Raw genomic sequence first — 21,559 nt, 5'->3', positions numbered from 1 at the left:
CTCCACATTTCTGTTGTGCATTTCCCATAGAACAATTGTTCCCAATTTATACTCCACAGCTCCTGTCTAATAGCAATATAATTTCCTCTCACCCAATTAAACACCTTCCCATACTGTCTGTTCCTATCCCTCTCTATAGCTATGGTAAAGGTGAGGCAGTTATGGTCACTTTCACCGAAATGCTGTCCCACTGAGAGATCTGACACCTTGTCTGGCTTGTTGCCTAGCACCAAATCCAATATGGCCTCCCTCCCTAGTCAGCCTATCTGCATGTTGAGTCAGGAATCCTTCCTGGACACATGTGACAAAAGACCATCTGCACTAATGACGTTCCAATCAATATTGGAGAAGTTGAAATCACCACAGCAACAACTCTGTTACATCTGCACCTTTCCAAGATCTGCTGTGCAGTCTATTCTTCCGTCTCTCTGCTGCTATTGGGGAGTCTTTCAAAAACACCAATAAAGTGACTGCTCCTTTCCTGTTACTGACTTCCACCCGTACTGACTCAGTAGACAAACCCTCCTCAACAACCTTCTTTTCTGCAGCTGTGATACACTCTCTAATTAACAATGCTACTCCCCCTCCTCTTTTACCATGCTCCCAATTCTTTTTAAAAGATCTAAACTCTAGAATGTCCAGCAACCATTCCTGCCCCTGTGAAATCCATGTCTCTGTAAGGCCACAACATTATAGTTCCAAGTACTGATCCATGCTCTAAGTTCATCACTCTTATTCCTGACACTCCTTGCATTGAAACGGACACACTTTAACCCATCTCTTTGCCCTATTAACTGTGTATCCTTCCTGACAGATTCTCTGCATTCAATTTTTGCCCATTCAACAACTGCCTTTTCCTCTGATCTGTAGCTCTGGTTCCAATTGCCCATGTGAAACTAGCTTAAACCCTACCGAAGTGCTTTAGCAAATCTCCCGCCCAGGGTATTGGTGCCCCTCCAGTTTAAGTGCAACCCATCCTTCATGTAGAGGTCCCATCTTCCCCAGAAGGTACCACAATGATCTATGTACCTGAAGCCTTCCCTCCTGCACTAGCCCTGAAGTCATGTGTTTAGCTACACTCGTTCCCTGTTCCTTGCCTCATAGCATGTGGCACTGTTAGTAATCCTGAGATTACTATTCTGCTTGTCCTGCTTTTTAGCTTCCAACCTAATGTCCTGAAATCACTTTTTAGATCCTCATCCCTTTTTCTAGCTATGTCATTGGTGCCAATGTGCACCATGAATTCTGGCAGCTCCCGCTCCCCCTTTAGAATCTTGTCGACTCGATCAGAGAGTTCCGGACCCTGGCACCAAGGAGGCAACGTGCCTTCCAAGAGTCCTGTTTGCAACCACAGAATCTCCTGCCCGTTTCTCTAACTATTTGAGTCTCCTACCACTAAAGGTTTTCTATTCTCCCCCTTCCCTTCTGAACCACAGAGCCAGGCTCAGTGTCAGAGACCTGGCCACTATGGCTTTCCCCTGCTAAGTCATCCCCCTCAACAGTATTCAAAATGACATACTTATTATTGAGGAGAACGGTCATAAGAAAGCTCTGCACTGTCTGCCTGTACCCTTTCTGTCTCCTTTCTGCTGAGTGGTCATTAGCTAATTAATAGAAAATAGTTGGCTTAAGGAGGCATTTTCAGCATAGCTACCTGTCAGGTTGTACATTTCCTTGCTGAGCAGGTGGATTTGTTCTCAGATGTTTTGTCATCATGTTAAGTAACATCGTCAGTGAGCTTCCAATGAAGCGCTGGTGTTCTGTCCCGCCTGCTATTTATGTGTCTTGGCCTGTTGTGGTGGGTTATCTAGTTGATGCTCATGTATCTTGGTGGCTAGTTTCCTGCCTGTCTGTCCAGTGTAATGTTTGTTGCAGTCCTTGCAGGGTATTTTGCATATGATGACTGTTCTACTAGTTGTTGGTAGGGGAGGGGGGGGTCCTTTAAATTCATCAGGAGCTGTTTTCGTGTGGTGGTAGGTTTGTGAGCTAACGTGCTGCCACGGGCCGGAGTAGTCTGGTCAACATCTCTGAGATGTCTTTAATGTAAGGCAGGGTGGCAAGAGTCCCTGGGTGTGTTGTATCTTCTTGTTTAGGTCTGTTGTTTAGGTATCGGCGGACATACAGACTAGCAGAGGAACTGCAACACAAACTGAAACACCTTGTAGAAGACTGTATTGCAGTTTGCACAGAATGAATGTCATATACAAAATACCCTGCAAGAACTGCAACAAACATTACATTGGACAGACGGGGAGGAAACTCACTACCAGGATACATGAGCACCAACTAGCCACCAAAAGGCATGACCAACCATCATTCGTATCCATATACACAGACAAAGAAGGACATCAGTTTGGCTGTGACAAAACATCCGTCCTGGGATAGGCTAAACAAAGACATGCACAAAATTCTTAGAGGCCTGGCATTCAAACCGGAACTCCACTAGCAACCATATTGATTTGGACCCCACTTATCAACCTCTCAGAAAAGAAAACAGAAGTGATATCACTCACCACAACAGGCCAAGACGGGCAAATAGCAGGCAGGACAGAACACCAGCGCTTCATTGGAGGCTTACTGATACTGTTACCTAGCATGTTGACGAAGTGTCTAAGAACAAATGTACCAGTTTAGCAAGCAACTTACAATCTGATCCACAATCTGGTCTATAAATCTTCTCCAAAATCGCATCCCTAGGTCTCTCAACAATGCTCCCCAGGACCCTACTAAGTTCTATCCTGGATTATGTTATCAAAATGCAACACCTCACATTTATCTAAATTTAACTCAATCGCCATTCCATAAGTCAATAGAAATCTTCTCAAAAATTGCATGGCTATCCGTAACTAACAGAGTGCCACAGGGATCAGTACAGTGGCAACATTATTTACAATATTGGATGAGGAAAGTGAATGTGCTGTAGCCACATTTGTGGATGACACAAAAATAGCTGAGTAGGCAAATCCTGAGGACGATACAGGTTCTGCAGAGGGATATTGTCATGTTAAGCAGTGGGCAAAAACTTAGCAGATGGAATATAGTGTAGGAAAATTTGAGGTAATGCATTTTGGCAAGAAGAATAGAGGAGCTTACTGTTATTTAAATGGAGAAAGAATTCAGAAAACTATAGAATAAAGGGATTTGGGAGTCCTCATCCATGAATCACAAAAAGCTAGCATTCAAGTTCAGTGGGCAATAGGGAAGGCAATGGAATGCATGCTTTTATTTCCAAAGGAGTGTAATATAAAAGAGTGGAAGTTTTGCTAAAACTGTACAAGGTGCTAGTCAGTCCACAGCTGGAAAACTGTGAAAAGCTTTGGGCACCTTATCTAAAGAATTAATATACTGGCATTGGAGGCATTCCAGAGAAGGCTTGCTGAGCTGATACCAGGCATGGATGAACTGTCTGTTACAGTTCTTGCAAGGTATTTTGTAAATGGCATTAATTGTGCTTGTTGTCTGTATAGGGTGTTTCAAATTCATTTGCTGCTGTTTTAGTGTGTTGTGGGCTACCATGATGCCAAGGGGTCTGAGTAGTCTGGCAGTCATTTCCGAGATGTCTTTGATGTAGGGGAGAGTGGCAAGGGATTCTGGACATGCTTTACCTGCTTATTTGGGTTTGTTGCTCAGAAACCGGCGACTGTGTTAATTGGGTACCCGTTCTTTTTGAATAAACTGTGTAGGTATTTTCCTCTGCTCTTTGTATTTCCTCTGTGCTGCAGTGTGTGGTGGCTCATTGAAATAATGTTCTACTTTCTGATTCAGTACATGGGTGTACCTACTAGAGAAGGTGCAAAACTTGACCTGCTCTTGGGAACAAAGGCAAGGCAGGTGACTGAGGTGTTTCAGTTGGGGAGCACTTTGGGGCGAATGACTCAATTCTATTAGTTTTAAAATAGTCTTGGAAAAGGATAGAGCAGATCTAAAAGTTAAAGTTCTAAATTGGAGGAAGGCCAGTTTCGATGGTATTAGGCAAAAACTTTCAAAAATTGATTGGGGGCAGATGTTCACAGATAAAGGGATGGCTGGAAAATGGGAAGCCTTCAAAAATTAGATAATGAGAGTTCAGAGACAGTATATTCCTGTTAGAATGAAAGATAAGGATGGTAGGTGTAGTGAATGTCAGATGACTAGGGAAATTGAGGTTTTGCTAAAGAAAAAGAAGGAACCATATGTCAGGTATAGACAGCAGTGATCGAGTGTATCCTTAAAAGAGTATAAAGGCAGTAGGGAGTATACTTAAGAGGGAAACCAGGAGGGCAAAAAGGGGCCATGTGATTGCTTTGTCAAATTGAGTTAAGGAGAATCCAAAGGGATTTTAAAAATACCTTAAGGACAAAGGGGTCACGAGGGAAAGAATAGGGTCTCCAAGATCAGCAAAGTATTCTGTGTGTGGAAGCGCGGGTGATAGGGGAGATACTAAACAAATATTTTGCAACAGTGTTTACTGTGGAGAAGGACATGGAAGGTTTTAAATGTAGGGAAATAGATGGTGACATATTCAAAAAAATGTCTAGGTTACAGAGGAGAAGGTGCTGGATGTCTTAAAATGCATAAAGGTGGATAAATCCTCAGGACCTGATCAGATGCACCCGAGAACTCTGTGGGTTACTAGGGAAGTGATTGCTGTGCCTCTTGCTGAGATATTTGTATCATTGATAGTCACAGGTAAGGTGCCGGAAGACTGGAGGTTGGCTAACGTGGTGCCACTATTTAAGAGAGGTGGTAAGGGAAAGCCAGGCAAACTCTAGGCTGGTAAGCCTGATATTGGTGGTGGGCAAGTTGTTGAAAGGAATCCTGAGGGACAGGATTTACATGTATTTGGAAAGGCAAGGACTAATTAGAGATAGTTAACATGGCTTTGTGCGTGCAAAACCATGTCTCACTAACTTGATTGAGTTTTTTAAAGTAGTAACGAAGAGGATTGATGAAGACAGAGCAATAGACATGATTTATATGGACTTCAGCAAGTTGTTTGACAAGATTTCTCATGGTAGACTGCTTAGCAAGGTTAGATCACATGGAATACAGAGAGAACTAGCCATTTGGACACAGAACTGGCTCGAGGTCGAAGACAGAGGATGGTGGTGCAAGGTTGTTTTTTCAACTGGAGACCTGTGACCAGTGGTGTGCAATGAGGATTGGTACAGGGTCCACTGCTTTTCATCATTTATATAAATGATTTGGATATGAACATAGGAGGTATAGTTAGTAAGTTTGCAGATGACTCCAAAAATTGGAGGTGGAGTGGAGAGCAAAGAAGTTTACCTCAGATTACAACGGGATCTTGATCGGATGGGCCAATGGGCTGAGGAGTGGTAGATGGAGTTTAATTTAGATAAATATGAGGTGTTGCATTTTGAAAAGACAAATCAGGCAGCACTTATACACATAATGCTAAGGCCCTAGGGAGTGTTGCTGAATGAAGAGACCTTGGAGTGCAGGTTCATTGTTCCTTGAAAGTGGGGTTGCAGATAGATGTGATAGTGAAGAAAGTGATATGGTTTCCTTTATTGATCAATGTGAGTATAAGAGTTGGGAGGTCATGTTGCAGCTTACAGGACATTGGTTAGGCCACTTTTGGAATACTGTGTTCAGTTCTGGTCTCCCTCCTATCAGAAGGATGTTGTGAAACTTGAAATGGTTCAGAAAAGATTTACAAGGATATTGCCAGGGTTGGAGGATTTCAGGTACAAGGAGAGGCTGAATAGGCTGGGGCAGTTTTCCCTGGAGCATCGGAGGCTGAGGGGGTGACCTTATAGAGGTTTATAAAATCATGAGGGCCATGGATAAGGTAAATAGACAAGGTCTTTCCCTGGGGTGGGGGAGTCCAGAACTGGTGGGTGCAGGTTTAAGATGAGAGGAGAAAGATTTAAAACAGACCTAAGAGGCAACCTTTTTACGCAGAGGATGGAATGAACTGCCAGAGGAAGTGGTGGAGGCTGGTACAATTCCAACATTGAAAAGGCATCTGGATGGGTATATGAGTATGAAGGCTTAGAGAATATGGACCAAGTGCTGGCAAATCGGACGAGGTTTATAGAACATAGAACATTACAGCGCAGTACAGGCCCTTCGGCCCTCGATGTTGCACCAACCTGTGAAACCAATTTGAAGCCCATCTAACCTACACAATTCCATTTTCATCCATATGTTTATCCAATGACCATTTAAATGGCATAAACGTGGCGAGTCTACAACTGTTGCAGGCATGGTGTTCCACGCCCCTACTACTCTTTGAGTAAAGAAACTACCTCTGACACTTGTCCTCTATCTATCACCCCTCAATTTAAAGCTATGTCCCCTCATGCTAGCCATCACGATCCGAGGAAAAAAGCTCTCTCTGTCCACAGTATCTAACCTTCTGATTATCTTATATATCTCAATTAAGTCACCTCTCAACCTTCTTCTCTCTAACAAAAATAGCCTCAAGGTCCTCAGCCTTTCCTCATAAGACCTTCCCTCTATATCCGAGTAAATCTCCTCTGATCCTTTTCCAAAGCTTCCAAATCCTTCCTACAATGCGGTGACCAGAACTGTATGCAATATTCCAAGTGCAGCTGCACCAGAGTTTCGTACAGCCGCAACATGACCTCATGTCACCAAAACTCAATCCCTCTACCAATAAAAGCTAACACACCGTATGCTTTCTTAACAGCACTATCAATCTGGGCAGCAACTGTCAGGGATCTATGTACATGGGCACCAAGATCTCTCTGCTCATCTATACTACCAAGAATCTTACCGTTAGCCCAGTTCTCTGGGAAGAGCAACAGGAATACAAAATGAATCACCTCACACTTTTCTGCATTAAACTCTATTTGCCTCTCAGCCCAGCCCTGCAGCTCATATGTCCCTCTGTAGCCTGCAACATCCTTCGGCACTATCCACAACTCCACCAACCTTAGTGTCATCTGCAAATTTACTAATCCATCCTTCTACGCCCTCATGATGAGCATTTCCCATCAACCACCACTCTCTGTCTTCTTTCAGCTAGCCAATTTCTGATCCAAACCTCTAAATCACCCTTTGTATTTTGTGGAATAGCCTACTATGGGGAAACTTATCAAATGCCTTACTGAAATCCATATACACTGCATCAACCGCTTTACCCTGTTTCGTCACCTTCTCAAAGAGCTCAATAAGGTTTGTGAGACATGACCTACCCTTCACAAAACTGCATTGACTATGCCCAATCAAATTATTCCATTCTAGATGATTATAAATCATATCTCTTATAACTATTTCTAACACTGTACCCACAACCAAAATAAGGCTCACTGGTCTATAATTACCAGGGTTGTCTCTACTGTCCTTCTTGAACAAGGGGACAACATTTGCTGTCCTCCAATCTTCTGGCACTATTCATGTACACAATGATGATATAAAGATCAAAGCCAAAGGCTCGGCAATCTTCTCCCTGGCTTCCCCGAGAATCCACGGATAAATTGCATCCGGCCCATGGGACTTATCTATTTTCACACTTTCCTGATTTGGAGGTGCCAGTGTTCGACTAGGGTGTACACAGTTAAAAATCATACAACATCAGGTTATGGTCCAACAGGTTTATTTGGAAACACTAGCTTTCAAGCGCTGCTCCTTCATCAGGTGGGTGTGGAGTATACTTTCTAGAGTTGTCAACACTTCCTCCTTCTGAACCTCAACCCCATCTAGTCTAGTAGCCTGTTTTTCAGTATTCTCCTCAACAACATTGTCTTTTTCCAGTGTGGATACTGATGAAAAATATTCATTTCGCACTTCTCATATCTCCTTGGACTCCACGCACAACTTACCACAACTGTCCTTGATTGGCTCTAATCTTATTCTAGTCAGTCTATTATTCCTGACATATCTATAGAAGGCTTTAGGGTTTACCTTGATCCTTTCTGCCAACGATTTCTCATGTCCCCTCCTGGCTCTTCTTAGCTCTCTCTTTAGATTTTTCCTGGCTAACTTGAAACTCTCTAGCACCCTAACTGACCTTTATGTCTCATCCTTATATAAACCTTCTTCTTCCTCTTGACATGCGATTCAACTTCTTTAGTAAACCACGGTTCCCTTGCTCGACCACTTCCTCCCTGCCTGACAGGTACATACTTATCAATGACACACAGTAGTTGTTTCTTGAATAAGCTCCATATTATGATTGTGCCCACCCCCTGCAGTTTCCTTCCCCATCCTGTGCATCTTAAATCTTGTCTAATCACATCATAATTGCCTTTCCCCCAGCTGTAACTCTTGCCCTGTGGTATATACCTATGCCTTTCCATCATCAAAGTAAACGTAACTAAATTGTGGTCGCTATCACCAACGTGCTCACCTACCTCCAAATGTAACATCTGGCCCAGGTCATTACCCAATACTAAATCCAACGTGGCCTCATCCCTTTTTGGCCTGTCTACATACTGTGTCAGGAAACCCTTCCTCACACAATGGACAATTCTGACCCATCTAAAGGACTCAAACTATAGTATTTCCAATCAATATTTGGAAAGGTGAAGTACCCCATAACAACTACTCAGTTACATTTGCTCCTATCCAGAATCATCTTTGCTATCCTTTCTATTTGGATGCCAATAGAAAATTCCCAACCGGGTGACCTCTCCTTTCCTCTCTAACCTCAGCCCATACTGCCTCAGTAGACAAGTCCTCAAATGTCCTTTCTGCCACTGTAATACTGTCCTTGACTAACAATGCTACACCTCCCCGCTTTTACCATCTTTTCTATTCTTACTAAAACACCTAAATCCCGGAACCTGCTAAAACCATTCCAGTCCCTGCACTATCCATGTCTCCAAAATGGCCACAGCATCGAAGTCCCAGTTAACAACACATTCTGCAGGTTCACCCACCTTATTCCAGATGCTCCTGGCTTTGATGTAGACTCACTTCAAACCACCTTCCTGCTTGTCGGTGCACTCTTCTGACCTTGAAACCTTATTTCTGACCTCACTACTGTCAACCTCCTGGGCACTGGGACTACAATTTAGCTTCCCAACTCCCTGCTAAATTAGTTTAAACCCTCCCGAAGAGCATTTGCAAATTTCCCCCCAGGATATTGGTACCGCTATGGTTCAGGTGTAGTCCATTTTGTTTGTAGAGGACCCATCTACCCCAGAATGAGCCCCAGTTATCCAGATATCTGAAATCCTCCCTCCTGCACCATCCGTGTAGCCACGTGTTCAACTCCTCTCTCTCCCTCTTCCTTGCCTTGCTCACACATGGCACGAGTAACAAACCTGAGATAACAGCTCTGTTTGTTCTAGCTCTAAGCATCCACCCCAGTTCCCTGAATTTTTGCCTTAAATCCCCATCCCTTTTCCTACCTATGTCCTTAGTGCCTATGTGGACCACATCTTGGGGCTGCTCCCCCTTTCCCTTCCCCTCAAGGATCCCGAAAACATGATCCGAGACATCACAAACCCTGACACCTGGGAGGCAACACACCAACCGTGAGTCTCTCTCTTTCTCACAGAACCTCATATCAGTCTCCTAACTATAGAGTTCCCCACATGACTAATGCTCTGCTCTTCTCCCCCCTTCCCTTCTGAGCAACAGGAACAGACTCTCAGTCAGAGACCTGTACCCCATAACTTACCCCTGTTATGTCGCTCCCCTCTAACAGTAACCAAAACTGTGTACTTGTTATTGAGGGGAACAACCACAGGGGTTCCCTGCATTGTCTGCTGGTTCCCTTTCCATCCCCCATTGTTAATATAAGATATCTAGTCGGCATGGGCGGGTTGGACGAAGAGTCTGTTTCTGTGCTGTACATCTGCATGACTCTGACTCAAAGTTATTTTGGGCTTCTTTACTTCTGGCTTAACCACTTTGCTCACTGCTATACTGTACAGCTGACCTTTTGAGGTTTTTCTCTCTGAATGTCCTGCTTCTATGTGGAAGAAACCTGCAGAATCATTGATTGTCTGATGTTTCTGTGTGTTTTTCCGAAAGGAACTTTAGTTATGTCTGTTTCCCTTTGTCAAAGGACACCTTGTTGCTAGGCTACAGCCCAGTTTTCTTTCTTCTCCTCTTGTTTTCTGAAAAACTGGACAATTCACACCAAGGGATTTTTTAAAAGGCCTCATTTTAAAATGTTTGATCAAACTTCATACAATCCAGTAACACTCTCAGAACTCAAAAGCTGAAATGAAGCTAGAACTATAATCACTCCCTCCTTAAGATATGCCACATAGAAATGCAAATCAAAATTTAAGCTAGACATGGTTCTGCCCACTTTCGAGCCCAAATTTCGAAACAGTATGTGAACATTCATCTCAGTTGTTGCAGTGTACCTTGTGTATGGTACAGAATTACTAGCCTTAGACTTAGTCTCATAACCACTGGTTATGTAGCTGGTTCAGTTCAGTTTCTAGTCAATGGTAATTCCTAGGATATTGATAATGGGAGTTTCAGCGATGGTAATGCCCTTGTCAGAAAACTGTTCAGTCTTGCTTTTTTGACATGGTCATTAGTAGCATTTGTGTGGTGTAAATATTACTTACATTCAAACTTCACAACCCTCCAAGCGTGTAAATCAATACATAATTCTGTGGAGAATTATCTCAAAAGTTAGTTTGGTCAAGTGATTATTAAAACCAGAAAACATGATTGTTCACAGATTGTCTAAATGCTACTCTCTGCAGCCACTAATTTTTTAATATATTCTTATATTCATTGTGGGTTTTGATACCTAGACCAGCACTTATTACCCATTCCTAATTTACCTGGAGAAATTTAGTTGCCTTCTTAAAAGGTTGCTGTATTCGGGGCAGAATGATACCCACAATGTTGTTAGTAGCGGAAAAGTTCTGTCTACATTGCGTGACTGCATGTGTGTGTAGCCAATCCAAGTTCTGTGCACAGTGATTGGCGTCAGTATGCGAATTGTAGCATGAATTCTGGTTCCAGAGATCACTTCTGAGTGCTGATCTTGATAGCTCATGTAGCCATAAAGAAAATTAGGGGGGATACTAGAAGGGAGTTCCTGCGTTTTGACTCAACGACAGTGGGCAAGCAGCAATATATTTCCAAGTAAGAATGGTGAGTGGTTTGGAGGGAACTTGCAGTAGTAGTGTTCCCAAGTGTTCCCACGTACATGCTGCCCTTGTACTTTGAGCTGGTAGAGATCATGGATTTGGATACAAAAGCATTGGTGAATTGCTGCAGTGTTATCTTGTAGCTTAGATTCCCTATGGTGTGGAAACAGGCCCTTCAGCCCAACCAGTCCACAGCGACCCTCCGAACAGCAACCCACCCAGACCCATTTCCCCTTGACTAATGCACCTAACATTATGGGCAGTTTAGCATGGCCAATTCACCTGACCTGCACATCATTGGAATGTGGGAGGAAACCAGAGCACCCGGAAGAAACCCACGCAGACACGGGGAGAATGTGCAAACTCCACACAGTCACCCGAGGCTGGGATTGAACCTGGGACCCTGGTGCTGTGAGGCTGCAGTGCTAACCAGTGCTACCCTAATTGTTGCTATTGTATGTCACTGGTGGATGGAGTTCCAGTCAAGCAACTGCTTTGTCCTGGTTAGTGTCAAGCTTCTTGAGCGTTGTTGGAGCGGCACTCAATCCAGCAAGTGGGGGAGTATACCAATGTGTTCTGACTTGAGCCTTGCAGATGGTGGACAGACATTGTGGGAGACTGGGGGTGCATTAATAGCTACAGAAGTTCTTAGCCTCTGACCTGGTTTTGTAGCCACAGTGTATCTAAAGGCTGGTCCAGTTCAGTTTCTGGTTAATAGTAAACTCCTGGATTTTGATAGTGGGAATTCAGTGATGGTAATACTTTGAAAGTCAAGAGATGATGATTAAATTATCTCCTGTAAGAGATAGTCATTGATTTGCACTTGTGTCACTAATGTTACTTGCTATGTATCAGTCCAAGCTTGGATATTGTCTAGGTCTTACCTGAACTTAGGCTATTTCAGTAACCAAGAAGTCACAAACAGTGGTGCATATTGTGCAATCAATAGCATACATTTCCGCTTCTGATTTTATCATTAACAAGAGGCTGTTGTCAAGGCAGCTGATGATGGTTGGATTGAGAGCACTATTCTGAGAAATTCATACTGAGACCTCCAGTCACCATAATCATCTTTCTTTGTGCTAGGTATGACAACAACCTGCAGTGAGATTTCCCCATGATTCTCGTTGTGCCATATTTAGAACACTTTGATGTAACCTCAATCAAATACTGTTTTGATATCAAGGGTAGTAACTTTTATCTCAGTTTCGGGAGGACTTTCCTGGACTGCTGCTTACTTGGCTTTCTGTGGAACATAAGTACTAGCATAGCTCAGCTTTTCAAAATGGTCTGTCCTACAAATTCTGTGTATTAAAGATCTTGGTCTGCACTGTGGCTTACAAGGCAGCAACCATATATCTTCTGGGTATTTCAGCCCTAAAAATGCTTAATTACTTTGGTGATGCAGCATTACTGGAATTTTACTGCTGGGCATTGAAGATTACACTCACAGTGTATTTAGAGATGGGTCTAAGTCTCACTTTGCTGGAACCCTTTCTCAGGAATCCAGTCAATCTTGTGCACTCATCTTTGCAGAATTTATTTGTATCATGTGTAATCTTGTGTTACTTGGTTTCTGTATGTATATGTTATTTTGTGTAGGTCACCTGTTACGATCATTTATGCTCCTTGCAGAAACATTTGCTTTACTAACACAAATTACTCGTAGAACCTAAAGGCGTTATTTCTGTCATTCTTTGGAGTAATTATAGAGAAACAATAGCTTGCTTCTTATGAGTAGCAGCTTTGAAAGCAAGTCAGTGCTTTGCTTGCACTAGTTCCTTATGCATCTGAAATGCTGATGAAGCAGGTTGCTCCTCCTGACAGCCCACACAATACATAGTAGCTGCTTCCCTACCCTTTACCTGGCAAGTGCATCAGCTCATCAGCCTGAGTAGGTCTCTGTAGGCTAACATTCTCCTGCAGTGCTTTTCCACAAGCAGGAAGCTTCAGCTCACTGCAAGCAAAAACCAATGACAAGACTGCAGTAAATGGAGCTGCAGGATCCCGTTCAAAGGCTGCTGGGATATTAAGGACATTATTATTGACGACTCCCTGTTCTTTTTCTCTTTATAGAGAGATGCAGATACATTACCTAGACTCCAAAGATTTTTCCTCAGCTTTAACAACATTTCTAGGTAAGAACCACAGATTTTTATTAATTGGAAGCACTGGTTACTCTCAAAGGCATAAGTGCTCACTTTGTTGAAGTACAGAAACCTTTCTTATTTGTAGGTACAGAATATTTTCACAAACCTTTCTGCATTTCACCTTTATACATTTCATTTATTAAGAAATATTGCAGTTTCTTTACGTTCATTGAAGGTAATATTGATTAATTGTTTTCTCTATTTTCTTGAATTGATTTTGGTTTATTACTGACTTACATATTAAACCACAAATTTAATGACTTGGCAAATTTAATTTTGAGCATGTTCACTGCAGCCATTTATCAGTGACTCAGTGAAGGTCATTCATAGACTGGGAATTGTGCAACAACAGACAAATGCTCATTTTTTTTGTCACCCAAATGCACATTGTAATCACACAGCTTCAATCATTATTTACAGACAATATTAAAATTTAATACCTTTGCGTAGTTTATTTTAACAAGATGATCATTGGCTAAATTATGCATCAATTGGTTGGTCCATTTTTGTAGTTAACAGGATATAACTAATAACATACAATATTTGATATTCACGGTATGAATATTAGTAAATTATAAAAGAGTGAACTGTAAAGAAGAGTATTTCTGTATGAAACACAAGTTCTTTAATCTGAACGTTCTTGTGAATCCAATTAGGTTTTAAATGTATGCACTGATCTTAATTCGCAGTAACGTGGCATCTAAGTTACCTTTTTTATGTTTCACGTGAAGATCATGTATTTAACTAAAAATAATTTTGTACATTTAAGGATGGAATCCCTTGATTATTAACTATACTTTATTGTTGAACATGGACAGCCATCTCTTTCTTTTGTCATTAATACCATCAGCATTTGATTTGATTTAATTGAATTGTTTAAATAATTATTACTGCCCTGTGTACCAAGGTACAGTGAATATTATTATCTTATATGCTTTATAGATAGGTCATTGCTATGATGAGAATTTACTTGGGAAACATGGGCCAAAATGCATGATGTTGTTGAGATTCAGGGGAATAGGAGAAAATTGAGAACATCTGATAATGTAGTTATGTAATATGTAGCTTTCATGTTAAAAATGTATATTGTAAGAGGAAGGAATGGTTGATGAGCTTTCTTGATTTCATTCTTGAAGTGAATGATGATGCAGTGAGTCAATTCAGCATGCTTGGAGAACAAGATGCTAAAAAAAGCATAAGGGATAGAGAATTTGGAGCTGAGGAGAACAAGCAAGAAAGTACAATGATTATCATGGAGTAGTTAAAATAGATAAAAGTGGTGAAGGACATAGAGGGAGAGCAAGGGAGAGATTAAGAGTGAATGGATGTTGTGTGTGCTGAGGTTCCACAGACTAATAAGCAAAAGGCAGCTGGAACTGAGGAGATATGTAAGTGTGGCTGAGGGTATCCCAGATCAAATATCTCAGAAAACAAAGAGGTGGACTTGGAGAATATAGTTGGTTGTAGTATCATTTTGTATGGTGCAAATGGCAGATAATAATATGGTAAAGTACAGTTTTGACTGGGTAGAAAAGGAGGTGAAAGACAACCCTATTGTGAAAGATAATACACAAAGCTGAAGTCAGAAGAAGAATAAAGAAAGCCAAAAGTAAACTTGTGAAGATGAAGGATGTGAAAACAACAAAAAATATTCAAGCTAGTAACAAGAAAAATATCTTATAAGATGCGACATTCTAGTCATTTTTTTTGATGCCTTAGAACATAGGCAATCAACAAAGATCTATGGAAGAAAATGAAGGCCTTTGAAATGTGGATGCTAAGATGCATGCTTAACGTTCCATATATTAGATTAGATTAGATTACTTACAGTGTGGAAACAAGCCCTTCGGCCCAACAAGTCCGCACCGACCCTCCGAAGAGCAACCCACCCATACGCATTACCCTACATTTACCCCTTCACCTAACACTACGGGCAATTTAGCATGGCCAATTCACCTAACCTGCTCATGTTTGGACTGTGGGAGGAAACTGGAGCACCCAGAGGAAACCCACGCAGACACAGGGAGAATGTGCAAACTCCATACAGACAGTTGCCTGAGGCGGGTTGTAAGACTGATAAAGAGGAGCTTCAAATTGCAAGCGCAAAAAGACCTATAAAACAAAATGTCACTATTTTAGCTATTTGATTAGTGCTGAAACACTACAGCATTTTTTTCTTGAGGGCAAAGTGGATGGCAGGAAGAGGGGTTAACTTGCGCATAGTGGATGTCAGACATTATGGTGTAGAGACGGTTGATGTGTGAGAATGGCACAAGACAGAGGAGTATGACATCTCATTTCAATGTATCTTCTATTAGGAGCAGCTTTGAGTTTATAGCAGCATTAATTTTGAGAAAGCAATTAAGGGCATTTTCCAGCAAATGGAAAAGAGTGATGAAAATATAATGTAGAAAGAAGAGTGGATTTCTAAAAGACAATGGATTAAGTGCTGTATAAAAATGAGTTAACAAAATTAGGATTAAAAAAGATATTGACAGAACAGAATTGGATTTTAAAAGAGGAGTCAAGGAATACTGGGGAACACATTTTTTTCAGATTGACGAGAGATACTCGTGGTGTACTCCAAGGGTTGATATTTGACCCAATGCTTTTTTAAGATATATATTAATGACATGGACTTGATAAATAGGGTTTACTTTTAAATTTTACATATGACACCAAAACTCAAATGTTGTAGAAACAGTAGAGGATGGCACACTTCAGGAGAGGATGTACCATAATAGACAAACGGCAGGTAAAATTCAATGTTGGCAATTATAATAAGGATTGGTTGTTTAAAGTAAATGATACAATTTTAAAGGAGCGTAGGAGCAGAGATACCAGAGTATGTGTGCACATATCTTTGAGGATGCAAAACAAATTGAAAAGATTGTTTAAAAGTAGTACGGCTTCATTGGCTTTATTTATGAAGGAACAGAATAAAAAGAATAGTTAAGCATAATATTTATGAAATATGGGTTAAGTCTTGGATGAAGAACTGTTTTAAAACCTAGGCACCATACTTTAGGCTTTGGAGAGAGTGCAGAAGATGTTTGCTAAGATGATACCTGAGATGAAGGACTTGAGTTGTACAGTGTGATTTCAGAAGTTCTTCTCCTTCAAGCAGGGAAGGTTAAGAAAAGATTTGATAGGGTTATTCAAAATCGTGAATTCCTACGATGGAATAGTCTCAGAATTAAGGGGTGCCAATTTAAGACTGAGATGAGGAGGAATCTATTTTTTCAGAGGGTTGAGAGTCTTTGGAACACCTTGGCATAGAGAACTGTGGGAGCAGAATTCTTGTGTACATTTAAGGCTAAGATAGACAGATTCTTGATCAGAAGGGGTAATCAGGGGTTACCTATGGGTAAAAAAGTGGGCAGGAGGAATGTTGGATCAGCCCTGAGTATTAAATGGTGGAGCAAGTTTGAGGTGCTGAACAGCTACTCCTGTACCAATTTCTTATGGTCTTGTGGTCTTATAGTATAGCTGGCTACACTCCTCGTGATTGACCTCATGTTAATACTAACAGTTTACTTCGGTCACCACACTTCTATGTAGAACTAAACTCATTTTAGGTGCACTGAAAAGTTAATTGAGCTGATTCTTAGGGTGAAAGGGTTGCCTTATGAAAGAGTGGAGCAGATTGGGCCTGTACTCATTGGAGTTTATAAGAATGAGAGGTAATCTTATTTAAATCATATAATTTTTAGTGGGCTTATGTTATGAGGTTGAGGGTGTGTACTGTGCCTTTAGAAAAGAGTGAATGCCATTTTGCACTGAGAGCTTACAAACACCTGTCGTATGACTAGCTAGCAGTCTCAGAGTGTACTGAAAATTGAAAATATGTAATATTTGGCAATGAAACGGATACCTGAGTTGGTTGCTGTTTTGACAACAATTCGAATTTAACCAATCAGTTTAAATTATGTCTCAGGATACTAAAACTGAATTGAGTTTGAATTTATTGTTTTGCCAATATCGAACCAATGAGATGATGCCATGTTGGGGATTCAAAAAAGAAGCAGGCATTTTGAAAGTCAGACAGAGTAACAGACATCAAGAGAGTAACTGCCATTGAGAGAAAGAGAGAGAGAGACTCAAAAGATTGAAACACTGTCTATCAAAGGCACCTTTTTCATATGAAACATCTTCATAGTAAAAAGAAAGAAGATGACCCAGGGAGGTCTTCAGCTGGAAGAAGACAGACAACGCAGAAGACAGTGGCTATGTGGTTTTGAAATTACATTGATGTAATTTTAATTAGTGTTGTTGGAACAGTATATTGTTTTAAAGTTGGAGGCAAGTAATAAGCAGTTAAAAGAAAAGGAGGGCTTAGAGTTGTGAACAGTTATCGTTTAATGTTAATATTTAGAGTTAAGTATAAATTGATATTATTTTCTTTAAGTAGTGGAATTTGGGAATTCTCTGTCACTCATATATTTTAACAGATTATGAGGCGAGGTGAGTTTATTAACAGAGGGGTTCTCCCCCATGTTCTAACACTCGACAAATTAGATGTTGAGCATGTGTCCTTGACTGGAGAAATTAGATCTGGGGGTTCCGTTTAAAGAATAAAGAGTCTCCTATTTAAGGCAGAGAAATGAAGTATTTTTTCCTCTGAGGGTATTTATCTTTGGAATTTTCTCTCAGAGAACAGTAGAGACAGATTTATTGAACGTGGCACGCAAATGCATGGCTGGAAAGAATGGTAAACAGGAGAAAGCTTTAGATTCTTGGCACATTGAAAAAAAGAAAAATACAGCACAGAAATAGGCTCTTCATCCCTACAAGCTTTCTCAGACACATTTTGCCATTCCATACTAAAACTGTCCTCACTTATAGGATCCGTATGCCTCTATTTCCTTTCTATTCGTGTATTCATCTAGGTGTTTCTTGAATGCTGCTGCTGTGCCTGCTTCAACTACCACCTCTGGCAGTGCATTCCAGGCACTCACCACCCTTTGTATGAAAAGCATGCCTCACACATCTCTTGTTAACATCCATCCCCTACCACCACCCCTTGCATCTTGAACCTGTGTCTCCTAGTAATTGGCCCCTTCACCCGGGAAAAAGCCTCATATTTTCCACTCTATCTGTGCCATTCACAATCTTATAATCTTCTTATAAACTACATCAAAGACGTCTCAGAAATGACTACCAGACTACTCAGTCCTCTTGAAATCATGGTAGCCCACAAACCCACCAACACACTAAACAGCAGCTAATGAATTTAGAAAAGCCTATACATCAACAAGCAAGGTGAACGTCATTTACAAAACACCTTGTAAGAACTGTAACAAACTGTAACTACATTGGACAAACAGGCAGAAAACTAGCCACCAGGATATATAAACATCAAGTAGCCACAAAAAGACATGACCCACTATCACTAGTATCCTTACGTACAGATGAGGAAGGACACCACTTTGACTGGGACAACACATCAATCCTAGGACAAGCCAAACAGAGACACTCATGAGAATTCCTAGAAGCATGGCATTCCAACTGGAACTCTATCAACAAACACATCGATTTGGACCCGATCTATCATCCTCTGAGAAAAATGACACCACCAGCACAGGAAATGACATAATCAACACAAAAAATGACATCACCAACCCAAAGAAACCTAATCATATAATTAGAAAGTGGGACATAACACCAGTGCTTCACCGGAGACTCACTGATGATGTTACCTAGTATGGTGACGAAACGTCTGAAAACAAACCTTCCAGCTTAGCGAGAAAACTTACATCCTTATAGACTTCTATCAGGTAGCCTCTCAACCTCCTGAGTTCCAATGAAATCAAACCCAGTCTGTCCAACCTTTCTTCATCGGTAAAATCCCCCATACCTGGCAACATCCTGGTAAATCTTTTAGAACATAGAATATCATAGCGCAGTACAGATCCTTCTGCCCTCGATGTTGCGCCGCCCTGTCATACTAATCTGAAGCCCATCCCACCTACACAATTCCATGTACGTCCATTTGCCTGTCCAATGACGATTTGAATGCACTTAAACTTGGCGAATCTACTACTGATACAGGCAAAGCATTTCATACCCTTACTACTCTCTGAGTAAAGAAACTGCCTCTGACATCTGTCTTATACCTAGCCCCCCTCACTTTAAAGTTGTGTCCCCTCGTGTTTGCCGTCCCCATACTTGGAAAAAGGCTCTCCCTGCCCAGCCTATCTAACCCTCTGATTTTCTGCACCCTCTCTAAAGCGTCCACACCGACTGGTAGTTTAGTGACCAGAACTGTATTCAATGTTCCAAGTGTGGCCTGACTAAAGTTCTATAAAGCTGCCACATAACATGCCTATCCTTATATTCAGTTCCCTTCCAATGAAGACAAACATGTCATAGGCCTCTTTTACTACCATATTTACCTATGCTGCTGCCTTCAGTGATCTGTGAACTGCACACCCCCAGATCCCTCTGCATATCAATACTTCTAAGTGTTCTGCCATTCACTATGTAATTTCCACCTGTACTTAACTTTCCAAAATGTATCACCTCACATTTGTCCAGATTAACTTTATCTTCCATTTTTCTGCCCATGCTTCCAACTGATCTATATCTTGCTGTATCTTCTGACAATCTTCCTCACTACCCGTAACTCCATCAATCTTACTAATTAGACCAGCGACATTTTCCTGCAAATCACTTATGCAGACCACAAACAGTGGTAATGAATTCCACAGTTTCACCACTTTTTGGGTAAAGAAAAGTCTCCTCACCTTCATCCTAAATGGTCTAAATAGTCTAACCTGAATCCTCAGACAGTGACCCCTGATTCTGGACACACCCACCCTCGAGATCATCCCCCCTGCATTTACCCTATCTAGTCCTGTTAGAATTTTATTAGTCTCTATAAGATCTCCCTCAATTGTCTGAACTCCAGCAATGACAATCCTAACCTCATCAATCACTCCTCATATGTCAGGTCCACGCTCCCTGGAGTCAGCCCAGTAAGCCTTCACTGCATTTCCTCAAGAGCGAGAGCATCCTTCCTCGGAAAAAGAGACCGAAACTGCAAACAATATTCTAATTGTGGCTTCACCAAGGTCCTGTATAACATATCCCTGCACATGTACTCAAAACCTTTCACAATAAAGGCCAACATACCATTTGCCTTCTTTACCGCCTGCTGCACCTGCATGCTTACCTTCAGTGACTAGTGCATAAGGCCACCCAGGTCCCACTGTACACTCTCTTCTCCCAATTTACAGACATTCAGGTAGTAATCTGCCTTTTTGTTTTTGCTTCCAAAGTGAATAACCTCACATTTATCCAAATTATACTGAATCTGCCATTTATGTGCCCACTTTCCCAATCTGTGCAGATACCAAAATTGTTGGAGAATGCAAGATTTAGTGAGAAATGGTGCTGGGAAAATTGATTGGATTGGAGGTGGATAAATCCCCAGGGTCTGATAATCTACGTCCCAAAGTATTTAAGGAAGTGGCTCTAGAAATAGTGGATGCATGGCTGGTTATCTTCCAGCATTCTATAGAGTCTGGAACAGTCCCTGCAGATTAAAGGGAGCTAATGTCACTTCAGTATTCAAAAAAGGAGGTTGAGAGAAAACAGGAAATTATAGACCAGTAAGTCCAACATCAGTAGTGGGCAAAATTCTCAAATCCATTATCAAGAACTTTATAGCGGAGCATTTAGAAAGCAGTGGTAGGATCAGACAGAGTCTTCATGGATTTATAAAAGGGAAATCATACTTGGCAAATCTATTGGAATCCAATGAAGATGTAACCAATAGAGTTGACAAGGGGGAGCCAGTCAATGTGGTATATTTGGACTTTCAGAAAGTGTTTAACAAAGTCCCGAATAAGAGATCATTGTGCAAGATTAAAGTGCATGGCATTGGGAGAGGTGTATTGAGATGGATAGAAAACTGGTTGGTAGAGAGGAAACAAAAAGGAATTAATGGATCCTTTTCAAAATGGTAACTAGTAGGTGCCACAGGATTCAGTGTTGGGACCGGAGCTATTCACAATATACATTAATGATTTGGATGAGGGAACAAAATGTAACATCTTAAAGTTTGCAGATAATACTAAGTTGGATGAAAGTGTGAACTGTGACAAGGATGCAGTGATCCTTCAGCATAATCTGCACAGGTTGGGTGAGTGAGCACGTAAATGGCAGATTCAGTATAATTTGGATAAATGTGAGGTTATTCACTTTGGAAGCAAAAACAAACAAGGCAGATTACTACCTGAATGGCTGTAAATTGGGAGAGGGGAATGTGCAGTGGGACCTGGGTGTCCTTGTGCACCAGTCACTGAAGGTAAGCATGCAGGTGCAGCAGGCAGTAAGGATGGCAAATGGCATGTTGGTCTTTATTAC

At 41.3% G+C, this 21,559-nt stretch overlaps 1 protein-coding gene across 5 annotated transcripts in view; it reads left to right on the top strand.

Annotated features, from left to right (window-relative positions):
- Nucleotides 1-21,559, top strand: part of LOC140458343 (leucine-rich repeat-containing protein 49) — a 275,785-nt gene that overhangs the window by 173,120 nt on the left and 81,106 nt on the right. For all 5 annotated transcript variants that reach the window (XM_072552724.1, XM_072552725.1, XM_072552726.1 and 2 more), the window contains one exon: nucleotides 13,116-13,177. In XM_072552724.1, coding sequence (XP_072408825.1) covers nucleotides 13,116-13,177 — 62 coding nt within the window. The remainder of the gene's footprint in view (nucleotides 1-13,115; nucleotides 13,178-21,559) is intronic.

Source organism: Chiloscyllium punctatum, chromosome 33 (assembly GCF_047496795.1).
Source record: "Chiloscyllium punctatum isolate Juve2018m chromosome 33, sChiPun1.3, whole genome shotgun sequence".
Lineage (NCBI taxonomy): Eukaryota > Metazoa > Chordata > Chondrichthyes > Orectolobiformes > Hemiscylliidae > Chiloscyllium > Chiloscyllium punctatum.
The sequence above is the reverse complement of the archived record's forward strand: the minus strand, read 5'-3'. Positions and strand labels throughout refer to the sequence as shown.